Source organism: Calidris pugnax, unplaced genomic scaffold, assembly GCF_001431845.1.
Source record: "Calidris pugnax isolate Ruff unplaced genomic scaffold, ASM143184v1 scaffold87, whole genome shotgun sequence".
Lineage (NCBI taxonomy): Eukaryota > Metazoa > Chordata > Aves > Charadriiformes > Scolopacidae > Calidris > Calidris pugnax.
Window position 1 is genome coordinate 407007 of NW_015090818.1, and position 18332 is coordinate 425338.

General features: G+C 42.6%; 1 protein-coding gene across 1 annotated transcript in view; it reads left to right on the forward strand.

The window, feature by feature from the left end:
* Positions 1-8672: 8672 nt before the first annotated feature.
* Positions 8673-18332, forward strand: part of LOC106886670 (syntaxin-7-like) — a gene marked incomplete at its 3' end in the record, with an annotated part of 31471 nt that continues 21811 nt past the window's right edge. Inside the window, exon 1 of the mRNA XM_014939804.1 lies at positions 8673-8821. Coding sequence (XP_014795290.1) covers positions 8740-8821 — 82 coding nt within the window. The remainder of the gene's footprint in view (positions 8822-18332) is intronic.

The following is an 18332-nucleotide window of genomic DNA, read 5'->3' on the forward strand; positions in this document are numbered from 1 at the left end:
CCGGGGGGGAGCCTGTGGGAGGGCGGCGGGGAGGGCCGCAGCGGGCCGGGGCTGAGGCCGCAGCGCCTCGGCGGGCCCTCGGCTGGGATGAGGGGGCTGTGGGGCCGGCTGGGCTTGGGGACAAGGGTTGAATGTGGGGTGGGGTTGTGTTGTGTCACCGCCCGCCTTCCCCTCGCCCTCACAACCCCCCGGTAGCCCGGCTGTGGGCTCCACGCTGCCCGGGGAGGCGGGGGCCTCGGGGCCTACAGCTGGTGTTCTACCCCGCCGTCGGGTGGGCTGGGTCAACGCCGCCCTGTTGAATGAAACGCGCCCGGTGCTGTTCCAAGGCATAGGGGAGCAAAGGCAGGGCGGCAGGAGGGAAGGGAGAGGATAAAAATCACATCTGTATGTAAATGGAGAGCCAGGGCCTTGCTTGCTTTCCTCCTGGTGACCCCCTCGCCGCTGTGTCAGGCCTGGGCACCTCGTAGAGGGAAGTGGAAGGTTTCACTCCGCTCAGGGTGAAATGCAAATCTTAATTGAAGAACGGTGATAAAATCCCGGGACACTCGTGTTTTGTGACCCCTTCTGCTGAAGAACACGGCAGAGGAAGGAAAGGCAGAGAGATGTGCCAGCAAAGAGTGGAGCCCTCCTGACCGGCCATCATCCAGGCCTCTGCTTTGCCAGCTTCTGCTTGGAGCCTGGGGTTTTGTGCAAGAGCTGTTCATAGAAAAGAAAGAAAAAAATACATTAAAATATATTAAAATTAGAAGAATGGGATGCTAAGTGGTGGTATCGTTCAAGGCCAGGCTGGACGGTGCTTGGAGCAACCTGGTCTGGTGGGAGGTGTCCCTGCCCAGGGCAGGGGGTTGGAACTGGGTGATCTTTAAGGTCCCTTCCAACCCAGACCATTCTGTGATACTGTATCTGTGTTCCATTCATGAAGACCCCTCTTGTAGTCTTATATCAGAATATTAAGTAGCACTCTTCTTGCTGGCTTACCTTGAAGTGAAACTCCATGGGCGGAGAAAAAAGGCCATGAGGTGTATGTAGTCATTGCCATCCTGGTAGGCCCCAGAGAGACTCAGCATCCAGCTCAATCAGATTTTTTTTTCATAGATAACTTCTCCCTCTGTGTACTTGATCTGAGTGTTTGGTTCAAAGTGAACACGCTGCAGTTAGGGAGATTGGGGTGTACATGTGTCATGTGCTTGATTTCCTGTGGTTCTGGTCCATCTTTGTTTTCCCATGAGATGTTGTTTTTCTGCCAGCAGCACTTCGTGTTGGGTCTGTTTTCAGCCCAACCCTTCCCTCCTTTCTCCAACCCTTCCAGTACCCAGCGTTCATTTTCCTATTCCTGCTTCCTCATCAGGCCTCTAAACACTTTGTGCTCTTCTAGGAAACATAATTTCCTTACTTTGGGCATTTCCCAGAGAACCAATATGTCTGTTAGGCCTGTGAAAGCTCTGCGCTTCCCTCACCTACTTCTTTATCAGTGGGGATGAATCAGACAATGATAAGCATATTCCTTTTTTAGCCATATATGCTGAGCCTTGGTGATGCATTAGGCCTCTAACAGGATTTCAGGCTTCTGTAATTCACTTTTCCACGCTGGGCAGTTCTAAACGCCACCGCTTCAAATTAAATCTTTGGACAGAATCGTTTCTAGGGAAAACGACTAAAAACAGTGAAACTACCTAACTTTTTTCCTTCCTAAAAAAAATAATATAAAATTCTTCTATCCATTACACGATGTAAGCTTGGTTTTGGTATGTTTCAGCGTGACTAATGTGGCAAGGCTGAGGGAGTTGGGCAGGGTGGAAAATTGCCTCGTGACATCTTTGATGCTAGTGTCGCTGCATTACAGCAAAGAAAGTTTTCAATAAATTGTGCTTGTTTTTTTCCTTATGGATTTAAGTTTGACTTTTACCTGAAACTAGATGATAAAAGAAAATCTAGATTTTTTTTTTTTTTTGTTCCTTTTAAGAAGGCAGGAAGGAACTATTTTTACTGCTATTTTGTTTGCATGTTTATTATGCTGCATAATTGGGTTTTTATTATGGAAGTCCCCAACCTGGCTTCCCTCACCTACTTCTTTATCAGTGGGGATGAATCAGACAATGATAAGCATATTCCTTTTTTAGCCATATATGCTGAGCCTTGGTGATGCATTAGGCCTCTAACAGGATTTCAGGCTTCTGTAATTCACTTTTCCACACTGGGCAGCTCTAAACGCCACCACTTCAAATTAAGTCTTTGGACAGAATCGTTTCTAGGGAAAACGACTAAAAACAGTGAAACTACCTAACTTTTTTCCTTCCTAAAAAAAATAATATAAAATTCTTCTATCCATTACACGATGTAAGCTTGGTTTTGGTATGTTTCAGCGTGACTAATGTGGCAAGGCTGAGGGAGTTGGGCAGGGTGGAAAATTGCCTCGTGACATCTTTGATGCTAGTGTCGCTGCATTACAGCAAAGAAAGTTTTCAATAAATTGTGCTTGTTTTTTTCCTTATGGATTTAAGTTTGACTTTTACCTGAAACTAGATGATAAAAGAAAATCTAGATTTTTTTTTTTTTTTGTTCCTTTTAAGAAGGCAGGAAGGAATTATTTTTACTGCTATTTTGTTTGCATGTTTATTATGCTGCATAATTGGGTTTTTATTATGGAAGTCCCCAACCTGCCTTTTTGGACCAAGATTCCAGCACAATAGGAGCTATAAAAGTACAAAGTGGAAAATGAGATCTGTTTCTAAATATTTGAGCCTAAGTATAAGGGGATAAAATAGATAAATCCAGACAAAACTTAACCTCCCTCATACCCACTAGAGAAAATTGTGACAGATTTAGTGCTCACTTGTGTATTACAAAGTCAGTTGCTATGAGTTGATTATGAGATTCCTTCAGGTGCTGTAGCAGGAAGGACTTATCTTACAGTGTATGGTCTGACCTTTATTCCAAGAGCTTTTTTTTAGAATTTTTATTTAAGATTAATTTTACCTGCTGCAAAATTACTGCTAAAGTCAGCAGCAGACGCTGTCTGAAGAGAGTAATGTTGCTTTGGTTGCCTTAGGTAAGTGCCAGAGTCACTTCGTGGATGCACCTTGTCTTATCTCAGTATTTGGGTGGTAAAATCTACTGAGGTGAAATAGATTGAGCATTCTTATATTGCAGAAATCTTACTAATCATGGCTGTTACCATGTTAGAAATTTTCTATAGTAAGATTGTGACTGGCTGCAATTTAGTTTGGTTTTTTTTTTTTTTTTTTTGCCAAAGTCTTCAAGGGTTTGTCATTTTTTGTCTGTGTTTTCACAGTGCTTGGAGGATTTTGCACTTTTTCTTGGCAGTAGTTTACAAAGGAAGTCACATTTAGGAGTTGTTTGGGAGAAGCTTTGTTTTTGTGACCTTTATTTAGAAAAAAAAAATATCATGTACAAGAAAGCCCCATGACTTGTCTCTGGATATTTAAAGGCATAAAATCCTAATTCAGATCAGATTTAAATTTTCAAGCCTTTCTATGGAATGCAGCTTGTACTTCTTTTTTTTTGAAAGTTAAGAATCTACATAAACATTTCGAGGTCCCGATGCTAAAACATTACTTGAACAGTAAAATGACTTACGGGTTCTTATGGGCTCGATTTCTAGGAGAAAGAAAACTCTTAGAATATCTAAATGAGAAAATACAAAATAGATTAGGTGCTTATTAGCTGTAGCTGGCTGGATCCTGCAAGATATTTGTCCTGAGTAACATGCTCTAGCTCTAGGCAATCCTGCTTCAGCAGGGGAGTTGGACTAGGTGATCTCTATGGTCCCTTCCAACTCTAAAATTCAGTGAAATTCAGTGAAATTTAGGTGATGCTGCTGAGATCTAACACGTGCTGTGCTTGTCATGTCCCATCACATCGTTTTGTCCCTGTGGAGCTTTCAAGAAGGGCACGGGGAAGCTGCTCAGTTGTGGAGTTTTCCCACTTTCTTGTCTGTGCATTTGGCTGACTGCAAATAGCCAAGGGAAAAGTGGATTATTTTTTTTTCCCCATGCCTGAAAACACTTTTCTAGGAAAGAAGTTGATACTAAGCTTCATTTTTCACTTGGCTGTGGAGTCACTGATGCAGGAACCAGTTAAATCAGAAATTAGGAAAAAAAACCCCCATATATTTATACAGCAATCCTTTGAATTCTTTAAACTTCATCTCTGTGTAGAGGTCTTGCTTCAGTGCTCTGATTCTTTATTTCAGTTGTGCCAGTAGACTCAGTTCTTAAGATTTTCTTCAGTATCTTCACCAGCCGCGTTGCCACCAAAGCTGCATTCCCCATTCAAAGACCGAGATGTTGAGCGGAAGGTGGAAGGTACAATCCAAAGCTCACACCCAACTGAAACTTTTGAGAGGAACCAAATGCTACCCCAGATACAGCTCTGTTCCAGTTTGAAAGCAAAGTGTCCTTCCTTCAACTGCAGCTGATGATTAACTTTCACATTTTTAAAAGTTAAGCAGGCAGTAACACCAAAATACATCAGGACGGGGCAGTTAAACGCTGTGGGGGTGAAAAGGGGTAATTTCAATGGAAATTCGGAGTCTTGATGAATGCTCCTGTCAACTTGGTGTGGAAGGAAACACTTGGTGCAGGCGTCTGTTTTGTTTCCTGGTGGCTGGAAGCCTGACCTTGTCAAAGCCATTGGCAAAAGTCCCTCTGACTTCCCAAGGGCCCAGCTCCTTGTGTTTTCAGAGGAATCAGAGTAATTTGGTGACAACAAGTGAAGGGTGTGTGAGTGGAAATAAGGTATTTGTTCGGTTCTGACACCCGTGTTGCTGTGAGAACCAGAATGAGGAAGAAGCTCACACTTCCTGTTTAAAAAATAATAATAAACAAATAGAAAAATTTCCTTCTCCTTGGGTTATTCAGTTTGGTTTTTTTCTTGACTTGGGGTGTTTGTGGTGAAGATTGGGAAGTGACGAGAGCTGGTGGTTGACCCTGTGTTACTGACATGCTCGGGAATACCATTGCTGGTGGAGGAACTTGTATGAAGTAAAATGGTTGTGAATTTACACTGCTATCCTAGAAATTTAAGAACTTGTATGCTGTGAATTTACACTGCTATCCTAGAAATTTACTATAAATCTTAATAGAAATATGTGTGTCCATAGGAAGAATTGTATCAAGAATTAGAGATCTACACGTGCAGAGGAGAAGCTGAACTATATCCTGTGGCCTTTGCAGTCCGTCACCTGAACGTCCTCTCGTTATGTCTTGTGTTTTACTGCCCAAAAGTTGAAAAGCTGAAAGTCTTCTGTGTTGTAAAACCTGCACATTTGGCAGTTTAGTGCAGTGGAACTGGTTTAAAGATACCTTTTGTCAAGTCTTGGATGAGATATTCCGTGTGTATCCCCTGATTGTAACGCTGTTGCTGGGATCTGTGTTACAGGCAGCTGCCTGCTGAATGCAAATACGAAGGGAGAGCAAACAGTCATGAAGGACTGTTTCAGTTAGTTCCATAGCCTTTCTACACAAGGTGATTTGGTCTTGTGCTGTCTCTTCTCCTGAGCAACTGCGTTTTAATGTTTAATTTCTAACATTAAATATAATAGTTGGCTAAAAATACTTTTTAGCCAGCGCCAGCGTTGTAGTTAGCATGTAGCTAGTCTAGAAATAGCCATAACTTTTAAAAGAAATGAACAATATCAACAGTTCCGAGGAATATTTTTTTTCAAACTAACTTTTTTAGGGCTTTTTTTGTGTTTGTTTTTTTTTTTTAAAGGGGTTTTTTGTGGGTTTTTTTTTTATACCTATGATTCTGTTTTCTGCAACATTGATAAAATTTCCTCACTTAGTCAAGATACCAAGGGATAGAACCATTTATTTGCTATAAGGTTTGCACTATACCTATGATTCTTTTTTCTGCAACATTGATAAAATTTCCTCACTTAGTCAAGATACCAAGGGATAGAACCATTTATTTGCTATAAGGTTTGCACGGCTTTGGTCTTACAACACAAATTCAATGCAATATTGCCTGGAGTTTCCAAAAAGATCAAGGGTTGTTACTCCAGCCTCGGGCCAGATAAGTGGGATTTAGGCTGACAGACTGACTTCAGGCTTTAGTCTGTGACCCAAAATAACTAGAATCTGCATCTGGTACAGACAGAGACAGGAAAAAATTCTGTGGAGACTCATGGAAATTGTGAAGCAGGGATGAGCCTGACCTTGGTAGTTGTAATTCCAGTGAAGTTCTGGTGGGATGTGTCTTACCAACATGTGTGTGTGTGTTGGCAGCTCTACTAGAGATCATTTCATATCACAGAGACATGAAAAAAGTCATGTTTTAAACCAACCAGGGTGTTGCTGCGCTGTATTAATGCGGGCATTTCTGAAGGTGGAAAAAAAGAAAGTCCTTGTTTGGTAACAAGGACTGTTAATTTTATGTATTTTATTTAAATAATTCATAAGGACTTGAGTTTGCTAACTGTAGCACAGCTGGGCTCACACTTGACAAATCAGTTGGCCTTTTCATTTCCTTCTTTGCTGCTTAAACATTTAAATGTGCTTTCTCTCTCTCCCTGCAATGAAGTTTTTAGCCAGTGCCTGTTAAGCAGAGGCTGACAGGCCAGGAGAAGAGGACATTGCTTGGAAGGCACAGGGTTTGGGTTGAACAGTGAAAGTGTGGGGAATTGGTGAGGTTAAAATGTTGAAGCCATGAAGGTGACGTGCAGGAGAGTGGGAAGGATAAAGTTTAGGATGAAATCATGGCGTTGTGTTGGATGCACATACTCTTGATGAGTCTGTGTTCTTGCAGCAGATAAATACATGGGAACTGGTGAGGTTAAAATGTTGAAGCCATGAAGGTGACGTGCAGGAGAGTGGGAAGGATAAAGTTTAGGATGAAATCATGGCGTTGTGTTGGATGCACATACTCTTGATGAGTCTGTGTTCTTGCAGCAGATAAATACATTCCCAGTTTTGATAGCATATCCAAAGCTCTGTCTCCTTAATGTGGATTGAGACATTTCTGAGTTTATGCAAAATTGGCCTGTAGGGATGGAAAGTGGACTGAGACACCTCTTGTGGTTCCATGCTGCATGATTGTGTATGTGTGCTCTTAGGGCAAGTGTGTTTGTGAGTATTTGTCAGATTTTGACCTTTTTACATAAGATATGGTAGTTCTGGGTGTGAAAAACACCCCTAAAAATGCATTTGCATACCAAGCTCTTGAAAAATGAGTTCATATTGAGAAACACAACAGCTGAAACAGGATAAAGTTTCATTGAATTGAGATGAAATTGGATTACAAGTAAAACTGATTCAAAAGTTGATCCAAATGATTGGTGTTTAGAGGGAATTAGGTGCCTCCTTCATTCTGGAATCTTGTGTGATACCTGCTGGGTCTTTTTCCAGTGGTTTATGTATGCTAGGTTGTACTGGTGGGATGGGTGATACATGGTATGGAAATAACCTTGTAAGTGGCTTGGGACATAATTCATCAGAGGATTTGGTATTGATGGGTTAAACATAATTTTTTTTTTTTCTGGAATGGCAACAAATTAAAATGTGTTCTTTTTCTTTGCTTACAGTGGGGAAAATAGGTAAGAAGTTGGACAAAGGGTGTAGTTTCTGTGATGCTGTAAAGTAATTGCAGATCTTAAGCCATGTGTATTACTAACAATCTTAATAGTAAGAGTTATTGTAGGAAATTCAAAAGAGACATTATCATAGAATGCTATGGGGTTGGAAGGGACGTCTGGAGATCATCTAGTCCAACCCCCCCACCAGAGTGGGTCTACCTATAGCAGGTTGCACAGGAACTTGTCCTGGCAGGTTTTGAATGTCTCCAGAGAAGGAGACTCCACCACCTCTCTGGGCAGCCTGTTCCAGTGCTCTCCCACTCTCACAGGCAAGAAGTTCCTCCTCACATTTAGGTGGAACTTCTTATACAAGTTTGTGCCCATTTCTTCTTGTCCTGTCACTGGGCACCCCTGTTAAAAGACCAGCCCCATCCTCCTGGTACCCTTCTCTCAAGACTAAAAAGTCCCTCAGCCTCTCCTTGTAGGAGAGATGTTCCAGGCCCTTAATCATCTCTGTGGCCCTTTGCTGTACCCTTTCCAGCAGTTCCCTGTCCTTCTTGAACTTGGGGGCCCAGAACTGGACACAGTGCTCTAGATGAGGTCTCACCAGGGCAGAGCAGAGGGACAGGATGACCTCCCTCCACCTGCTGGTCACACTCATCTTGATGCCCCCCAGGATGCCATTGGCCTTCTTGGCTACAAGGGCACATTGCTGGCTCATGGTCATCCTGTTGTCCACAAGAACTCCCAGGTCTTTCTCCTCAGAGCTGCTCTCCAGCAGGTCAGCCCCCAACCTGTCCTGGTGGAGGGGGTTATTTCTTCCCAGGAGCAGCACCCTACACTTTCCCTCGTTGAATTTCATTATGTTTCTCTCTGCCCAACTCTCCAGCCTGTCCAGGTCTCGCTGGATGGTGGCACAGCCTTCTGGGGTGTCAGCCACCCCTCCCAGTTTTGTGTTTTTGAGAAACCCAATTTAAGGGAATGTTATTGGAAGTACTGTGTCTTTGGAGAGGGTAAACATCAGTATACGGAGTTTTATTCCATCTTTTCCTGTATATTTTTCTTTAAGTTGATGAAGACCTTTGGAAACCAACGACAAACACATAATTCTTGTTTTCTGGGGTGGGGTTTAGGTGTCTTAAATAGGTGGAGACTGTCTGACTTCTTCCCCTCGTGGATGATCTTGCCAGCGAATCGACTCAGCCATGTCATACGGTGCGGGTTTTGGGGATCCTAATCAACTGGCCCAACGTATAACTTCCAACATCCAGAAGATCACACAATGCTGTAAGTTGCATTTATGCATGTTTTATATAAAACTTTAATTATGTAGTGCCCCGCATTCGAGGTTAATTTCTCAGACTTTGACTTCACCTGCTGGTTTGAGAGGCTCGTGGCACCCCACGCAGCAGATGCAGTCCTTTGTGTGTGTGGTTATTTATCCTGGTTATTTATCCTGCTCTGTATTCATCAAAAGAATAAATAATTAGTAAGATGGCTGCTGGTATTAAGCTGGTTTTGTCCTGGCCAGTTATGTGGCACCTTAAGAGGGTGGTTTGAGATGTTTGCTGAGCAAGCATTGCATCAAATATTTGCTGGAGCTTGAATTGTTTAGCAGGGACAGAAGCTGTGGCTTTGCAACTTGTCCTTGGAAGTACATATTAGATATGTAAAGAAGATTGTGCAACTTCTAGTATATCTGTGCTTAGATTCATGCCACCTAAATTTTTAGCCACCTAATTAGGGTGTTCAAGTTAGAGGTGGGTTAGGCTGCTGGGGTTTTCAGTCTTTTCCACTTTCCTTCCATTTTCCATTATGTTTTTAATATATGAGTGTGTGTATATAAAGCAAATGCAACTCCATCTCGGAAATTATGCAAAGTACATTGTTTGTCAGAAGGGAGCTGGCCACGAACAGCATGTGGCGAGGTTTTTGGCATGAATGTTCTTCATTTTGTGCAGGATGTACTGTGTATGCAGAAATGGGTATTATTAAAACTTCACATGAATTCTAATCATTTAAGTATTTCGGTTTTAATAAAAACTTGGGTCTTGGTTTTGCAAGACGAGTTTTAGGAGTTGATATTTGTAGCACAGATTAAAGGGCTTTTGAATTATTTTTTTCAGCTACATTTTGTATTTTCTTCCAGAAAAAATGTCTTTAAATCTCAACAGACAGGAAGAAAAATTTAAAGTTTGCTTTACTGGAAAGTTTCTGTACATCAGGGTTGTTTTTCCTCAACCTAAAATTAACAAGCTGGCTTTGTAAAAGCCCTTATGCTTTATTTCCTAAGATCTGCTCAGGGAATTCACTCAGTCTCATGAGCTTCTAACCTGGTCTTCCAAAGCCACCTGCCAACCTGTGCCAGACACCGAGCCTCCACAATGTAAAAAACAATTCTTGGTTGTTAGATGAGAACATAAGGTGGAGTCAGTGGTTGAAACTGGAGCATTGTGAAGGCGATCACTGAGCGTAATTAACCGTCTTGTGCTGGAGTGGTCTTGTCCTGCCTCTTCCAGCTCCTCTCTTGCTTCTGCTGTGTCTCCTCTCTCCTCATGATGAGGTGTACTAAGAGCAAGCTGCCCAGGCTTAGGTAGAAGATGATGTGCCACAAGGTTTACTTTCAAATTTACTTTTCAAATTTACTTTTTCAAATTTAGATGTCAAAAGTCTGAGCAATAGACGGGTGCTTCTGCCGTTCAAAGACCCAGATCCATCTCTCTCTTACCTCTACTGCTTCCTGGCTTCAGAAATGAGCTTTGCCTTCAAAAGCTCCAGCCAAGCACTTTTATAGGACTGGAAGGTACACAGCTGGATTCCATCCCTCCCTCTTCTGTAGATTGGACTGAGCTGTAACCACTCACTTACTCCTGTGGTCCATTCTCCTCTGGTAGGTTTGATGAGCAGCTGGATCTTAGAATCATAGAACGGTTCAGGTTGGAAGGGACCTTAAAGACCACCCAGTTCCAACCCCAAGTAACACCTCCCACCAGCCCAGGTTGCTCCAAGCCCCATCCAGCCTGGCCTTGAACCCCTCCAGGGATGGGGCAGCCACAGCTTCTCTGGGCAACCTGGGCCAGTGTCTCACCACCCTCACAGCAAAGAATTTCTTCCTGAGATCTCATCTAAATCTCCCTTCTTTCGGTTTAAAACCATTGCCCCTCATCCTATGGCTCCATTCCCTGATCAAGAGTCCTTTCCCATCACTCCTGTAACCCCCTTCAGATACTGGAAGGGACTCTAAGGTTGAGTTGTTTCCCATCGCTCCTGTAGCTCCCATCAGATACTGGAAAGGGCTATAAGGTCTCCTAAGACTCCTCCAGGCTGAACAACCCCAGCACTCTCAGCCTGTCCTCACAGCAGACGTGCTCCAGCCCTCTGATCATTTTCGTGGGCTCCTCTCGACCCATTCCAACAGGTCCATGTCCTTCCTTTGTTGAGGACTCCAAAGCTGGATGCAGTACTCCAGGTGGGGTCTCATTCCTCTTATGACCATGCTGAGCAGGTTTTCTGCACCGGGCACTGTAAGGACATTCATACACTTCTCTGGCTGTTTATTCCTGTGTATAGGACATGTCCAGCTTTCTGTTGGAAGCTGTTGGCCATGCTGAGCAGGTTTTCTGCACCGTGCGCTGTAAGGACATACATACACTTCTCTGGCTGTTTTATTCCTGTGTGTAGGACATGTCCAGCTTTCTGTTGGAAGCTGCAGGAGCTTCCAGGTCAAACGAGAAGAAACCTGCAAGCTTGGGGACCTATATGGCTAGTCAGCTGCTGAGCAGGTATCTCTTAGACTGCTATTTATGATCTTGGTGAGGACAGGAGGGGGAGAGAAACAGGAATCTTGACCCTTGCTCCGTGGTTTTCCTTCGAAGCAGTTGATTTACCACTGTCCAGAAACGTTCAGCATTTGTGAGATGCAGCAGCACATTAGAAATCTTTTTGGTTAACCTGAAGCTGTGTCAATATTCTGTTTTTCAGAGTGAGATTAATAGAGAAAGAGAGTTTTGTTTCAGATTTCAACCCCTCAACACTAATTCACTAATTCAAACTCTGAATGCTGCTACGGAGATGTAGAGGAGATACAGGTTGGTTGAAGGGAAGGTGGCCCTTCCAGCTAAAAGCTGGCCCTTTAACTTGGGGGAGAAATAGAGAAGAACTTCCTGAATTAGACAACCCTGTGCTGCTGAGTTTTCGTAATACAGCAGAGTTTTATAGGAAGTAGCACTGGTGAGGACAACAATCCTTGCTCTAACATTTCTTCAAGGTTGAATGATTACATGCACCCCTCCTCCACGTAATAAATTTGACCTGGTTCTTAATCAACAGTTTTTAATATGCCATACATGTTAAAGATAAAATACATATATTAAATACCTCACATTTCATAATGCATCCACGTGACGCTGCTGTTTTATTAAGACTGATGAGCCCCACCTCCCTTCTTTCCTAATTGAAGTACCCCACTGTTACTGATTGACAAGTAAAGCTCATTTCTGTGCTGGTTTAGCACACACCAATAATTAAATCAGTGGCAAGACTGTATTCTTTTTGGTTTGGGTTTTTCTTTGATAATGGAGAGGCCCTATGTTTGTATTAGTGAACAGCTGGGTTAGTTTAGCAACCTTTTAACTTTAAAGAACAGATATTTATTGATCTGCTGATCCAATCATGCAGTTGATTGTTGTGTTGAAGATGTGTTAAGAGGAGTAAATTGCTCCTGAACTTCCATTTACTGTAGTAAATGCTGTCTGTAGTGGGCTGTTTGAGTTTCTTTGGAGGAGTGGGTCATTTTTAGGACCTTGTAGCTGTAACTGAGCTAGCTAATGGGAAGCAGCAGACACTGCTGTCTGCACTCTGAGCTCTCTTGGAATACTTAAGGCAGGAGGACACATACATGTGTCTGGGATCCCAAATTCCAGAGCCTTCTGTGAAAAGAAGGTTCTTTCAGCTGTTCTTTAAAAAAAGGATCCGTGCTCTGTTTTGCATTTCTGCAGAAATAAGCGATTATAACATGACTTGATAACATCTAGGGAATGGAGTCCACTTTCCTCAGCTTGAAACTCATGTTTTATCAATGACATCTCCGAGCTGAGATTTAGAGAGTTTGTCTGTGTAGTTTTTCTGTGCCTTTAGGTAAAACTGTTTCCCCGAGCAGCTGGAATTGCAAAATTTGCGGCTTTTCTTGCCGTCTGATGTAGAGCATTGTGAGTTTAACCTCGGTGAGGGCAGGAAGGTGAGGTCCTGCTGGTTTGGGTTTGGGTCTGGGTTAACAGCAGTGAGAAGCAGATTACAAACAGCTAAGGGAAGTTCAGATTTAAATAATGCAACAGAAGACGTGTATAATGAGCTTTGGCACCTCTTAGAATTAGGCAGCCGCTAAATTTCTGTGTTACTAGAAGGCAATTTAAGATTAAGGTTTGAAAATCCACCTGGAATCTCATCCAAAGTAACCATATTTGTCATTCCGGGCCTATCTCATATCTGATAATCTATATAACACACATTGCTTTGGATTTTTGAAATATGAATGTAAAGATGGTTGATGTTTGTCCCTAACCTTCTGGATGTAAAGAACAGGACTATGGAGAGCTAATATAAGAACATACAAATATAAGAACTATGGAGAACAGAATAGGAGAAGTGATGCAGGGTGTAGAGCTTCAGCCTGAGCTTTGCAGATGGAGAGCCTGTTGTTATCAAGGGCTTTTAATCAGTGTTTACTGAAGGAGCAGCGGTTCCAGAGCTGGGTTTCACAGGTTGCACTTTCACTTCTGTGCCAGTTTCATGGCATCTGCTCTTAACTTGAGAGAAATCTCAAGTATTTCCTGTTGGTTTACAGCAACTGGACAGACAAGGAGTGAGCGTGATACACAGAAACAAGATGAGCCAGCAAAAAATACTTTTCTCACAAACCTGCTTACAAATCTGTATTTCTACCAGGCACGTTCATTTCCCCCACTAGGGATATGCCCAGTAGGATGAGAGCACCGAGTCCATCTTGTCATTTATTTTCTTTTTCCTTTATTTTTTTTATCCTTCTCCTCTTCCTGAAGAGCATGTAGCAAATTTTACAAGAGGAAATCTGATCTTTCACCAAATGGAAAGACGAAAGTAGAATGAAACAAACAAAAAGTCTAATTTAAAAGCTTTGAAATGTGTTGTTTTCAGGCTTCTTCCAAATGTGAAGATAAGAGAAAGCAGTTCTTTGAAATCTGACAGTTTTCTGCATTTTAAAGAGTTGATTCTCCGTGTGTAGCAAAAAAGAGGGAAAGCATTTGGGTTAAAAAGGTGTTTCCAAGAAGGGGAAAAATGGGGTTGCAGTCATCTGTGGGCACAGCTCCACAGTTATAAGAGTAGGAAAGATACGGTTAGAGGAGCAGGGACCTTTTCTACTCTGCTGGAAAGATTTGACTCGTGTCTCTGACAGGAACTGTGCAAGCAGAAGTCACCAGCCGTGGTTTTTCCTCCCCCCACATGCTTCTTGAGTTCTCTCCCATGTGTGGGTCACAAAGGAAGCAGATTTGTATGCTTCTGTTTTGCTATGCTACTAATATTTTCTTTGTAGCTACCGAATATGTCGCTTTCCCTGAAGAAAAGCAAGAAGGGTACAGGCTAAATAGGTGACTGTCACAGCTCCACTGGCATCTTCAGCCAGGCTTTGGGAGCTTATGGTTTGGAAGCAGTTTAGGATGCTGTCTTTTGCTTGGAAACACAAAACAAAGCCTGACTTTGAGTTTTAGAGAGTTTCTGGTTTGCAAAACTGTAATTGGGCAGTTATAGAACCTACGCAAACAGAAGTGGAGGATTCATAGTCCCTCCCTCCCTCTCCCTTCCCAACTCTTCCAGGATTTTGTGCAGTGGCAGTTGCAAAGGCAGTAAAAAATGGCATAATCTACCCTTGCTCAGTATTGGCAAGGTCAATGATAGGGTATTTGACTTGTTCATGCACACTTAATAATCAGTCCAGCTGGAGAAACATAGGGTCTGCAAGATAATAAGAATACAATAAAAATCAGTAGCTACAATCCATATCTGGCCAGTATTTTCACTGGATGTTGTTGAAATTGCAGTTGAATTCCATCAGTCATATGATTTTCCTGTTCACTTCATGTAACTGTAGAAAATCATAAACTTAGATTAAACCCTGAAAAATATAAAGAGTTCTGATTTATGCCTTTTTGATGTGGTTTAAGCCCGGCAGGGAGCTAAAAGGTTCAGCTAAAACAGGCTGAAATATTCATGAAAAACTGTGGCTGCCACTACGTTTGTAACACCAGGAGGTTTGCGTGGTTGTTCTTTAGCTAAAGAAGGGTACAGATGGGCAAGTGAAAAGTAAATGAAGTTGCTGAGGTGTGGAAATCAGAGCCTGTATGAAAACAAGGCTCTCTTTTGTCTATATTTAACGTGTGGTTTTGAACAGGTGTGGTTTTTAAGCAGATAGGCTTAAAGTAGAACTTCTTGAGACTTTTAACAATCATATTTTCAGAAATTTCCAGTTAGCAGCAGTTAACCAGAATTTGATTTTGTGGGAACATACTAGTTAAAAACCAATATTTTTTTTTTTTAATTGTTGCTGTTTTCAGGAAAATTTATTGGATTTAGGATGAAGTTTCAGAAAAACCTAGGAAAGGCTGGTTATTTAGGGGTTTTAAGCACCCATTATGGTCCTCCATGTTCCATTTTGTGAACTTTGCCAAGGGTGAGGAATTGAACTTGATCTGCTATATCCAAGTCATAACTTGAATATGGAGGATAATAGGAGGAGGAATTCAGATATTTTGGGTCTTTCTAAATGCCTGTCTTTCTGCAATGAGGTAAAGTCATGAAGCCCAAAGTTTTTAGAAATAAACTATTTCTGCAAACTTCAAGTATGAATTATTTGCGTGCTGTTCCTAAAGGCTTTGTTCTGTGTAAAGTGGCATATGTATATTTAAGGTAGTTTGCCTCACAGATTTGTTTATGATTTTGAAGAGTTTTGTTTATGTTTTTCTGTGTTTTGTCTCGTTTGTTAAAAATATTTTGCTCCTCTGGAAAATGACATGTGAAGGAAGCAGTGTCTTGTGTGGGTGACATTGCACAGGAAGGACAGGGATTTATTTATGCTAGCAGCAGAGTAGGGTGAAAAATGGGTCTTCCATGTACACCCCAGTGTGTTATTTGTGTTAATTTGGAGAAAAAACAGATATATTTTTTTTTCTACAGTGTTTTGCTTTACTTTAGTTATTACCAGTTCAATTCTGTTGGATTTTCCTCCTTGTAGACAGGAGAAGAGGAGATTCATGCCTCATTTTCATAACTCTAATAAGCTACTGGTATGCTTTAGAGAAACTTTGGGGTTTCAGGGGATTACTGGGGACTAATAAGCTACTGGTATGCTTTAGAGAAATGTTTGAACTTTGGGGTTTCAGGGGATTACTGGGGACATTTTAAGATATAAATATAAAGTGTTTATAACTCGATTTAATGACTTCCCCTTGGCTGAGCTGTAATAATTGATCACATGGTCAGTTATTGTGCACTTAAACAATGTGTATTTAGTGTGCTCTACGCCCACATGAGAAGAACAGGCACTACTTCAATTCCACTTCACGGTGTCCTTGAAAAACTACCGTAGGTGGTTGTAGACTGGGATGAAATTATTACAACAAAAAAACCCAGCTAAAGTTACATCCTCCTGAAGGTACTCCTGACGTTGTTGCTGATGTTCCTGGTCACCCGGGGGCATGATCCTATTTAAAAATACTAGAAGCTGTAATAAAATCCAACAGAAAAGGGTAGATGACTTGATTTTTCCCTACTCTTAGAATGATAGAATCATAGAATGGTTTGGGTTGGAAGGGACCTTAATGATCATTGAGTTCCAACCCCCCTGCCCTGGGCTGGGACACCTCCCACTAGAGCAGGTTGCTCAAAGCCCCATCTAACCTGGCTTTGGAAACCTCCAGGGATGGGGCATCCACAGCTTCTCTGGGCAACCTCTTCCAGTGTCTCACCACCCTCACAGCCAAGAATTTTTTTTCTGATATCCAATCTAAATCTCCCTTCTCTCAGTTTAAAAATGTTTCCTTTCTTCCCCTTCTTAACCTATATAAGATACTCAAATATTGCCAGAAGACTCTTCCGTGCTTAATGAGTCTTTGGTCCTTAGAGCTCTGAGGACAGTCTTCATCCCCATCCTTATTCTATTTTCTCCTTCCCATACACACTTCACACTCTGTGCTGATGTATTACCATGTTATAGAATAATCAGTGTTATCCACTGAGTTAAAACAGAAATAAAGCAAATTACTTCAAAGTAAATTACTGGAGTTTTTAGATACTTGATTCCAGTTAGGTGAGCTTTTCAGCATGGGGGTGCTTTTTACTAATTTGGGATTTTTTTTGGCTGGTGTCCTGGAGTTGATTCCTCTAGTTAAAGCAGGGTTGGGAAGGTGTACAGCATCGTGGCATTGGGATTTATCAAACATTGTGAACTACTGTAGGAGCTTTAAATAGGCACTTACACAGAAAACTTCCATCTGCTGAATTTATGGCAACTGCATTAGCTTGCTGTGTGTAACAGCTTTTATAAAAGATCGATCCAGGAATGTTTTCTGCAGCTTCTGTCCATCTTTACTCACGTACCCTCAGCTGAAGCACAGAGGGAAAAACATATTGAATCAGATTTGAATAAATTGAGGAAGTCTCTTGTCCCCAGGCAAAAGCGGTTTGAACTGGTGTAACTTCTACAAATAATTCTTCTATTCTGCTAACCTGAACTGAAGAGACTCTGGATTTTATTAGATTCCACTGGACTTAATCTGGAACTGGATGTGCTGTTTGTTGACTCGGACAAGTAGGAGATTTCTTCATCGTTACCCAACCGGTGGCAGCGCCTGTGAGGTCTTTGCTGATGCATTTCTGAACGGTGACTGTGTCGGTGTGATACTCACCCTATTTGCTGTACGGAGCCGTAGCTGAGCCTCACATGGAGCAGAATCCACTTTTGGTGTGCACAAAGGAAGGCTTTGCTGATTCCATTTATTCTGCGTGGGCTCAGGAGGTAGGAAGATGCCTAAAAATCAAATGGCTTTAATTCCCTATTGCTAGTGTTAGTCCTCTGAACCTTCAGCAGTGACTCAAACCCTCTCTGTCCCTTCTTAGGTAAAAGAGGGTGGGATGTGGGGGACCCACCCCATTACAGTTAATATTTGGGAGCAGCTGTTGGAGCAGTTTTCTGCTCCTTCTTCCTTTCAAGCGCTCCAGGCTGGGGGCAGAAAAGGACCTGGGGGTGTTGGTGGCCTGTGGGCTGAACAGGAGCCAGCAGTGTGCCCAGGTGGCCAAGGTGGCCAACAGCATCCTGGCCTGTATCAGGAACAGAGTGGGCAGTAGGACTCGGGAGGGGATCGTCCCCCTGTGCTGGGCCCTGGGGAGGCCCCACCTCAAGGGCTGTGTCCAGTTTTGGGGCCCTCACCACAAAAAAAGCCATTGAGGGGCTGGAGCGGGTCCAGAGAAGGGCAACGGAGCTGGTGAGGGGTCTGGAGCACAAGTCTGGTGAGGAGCAGCTGAGGGAGCTGGGGGTGTTCAGCCTGGAGAAAAGGAGGCTGAGGGGAGACCTTCTGGCTCTCTTCAACTCCCTGAAAGGAGGGTGTAGCCGGGGGGGGTCGGTCTCTTCTCCCAAGTCACAGGTGATGGGACAAGAGGAAACGGCCTCAAGTTGCACCAGGGGAGGTTTAGCATGGATATTAGGAAAAATTTCTTCACTGAAAGGGTTATCAAGCATTGGAAGAGGCTGCCCAGGGCAGTGGTGGAGTCC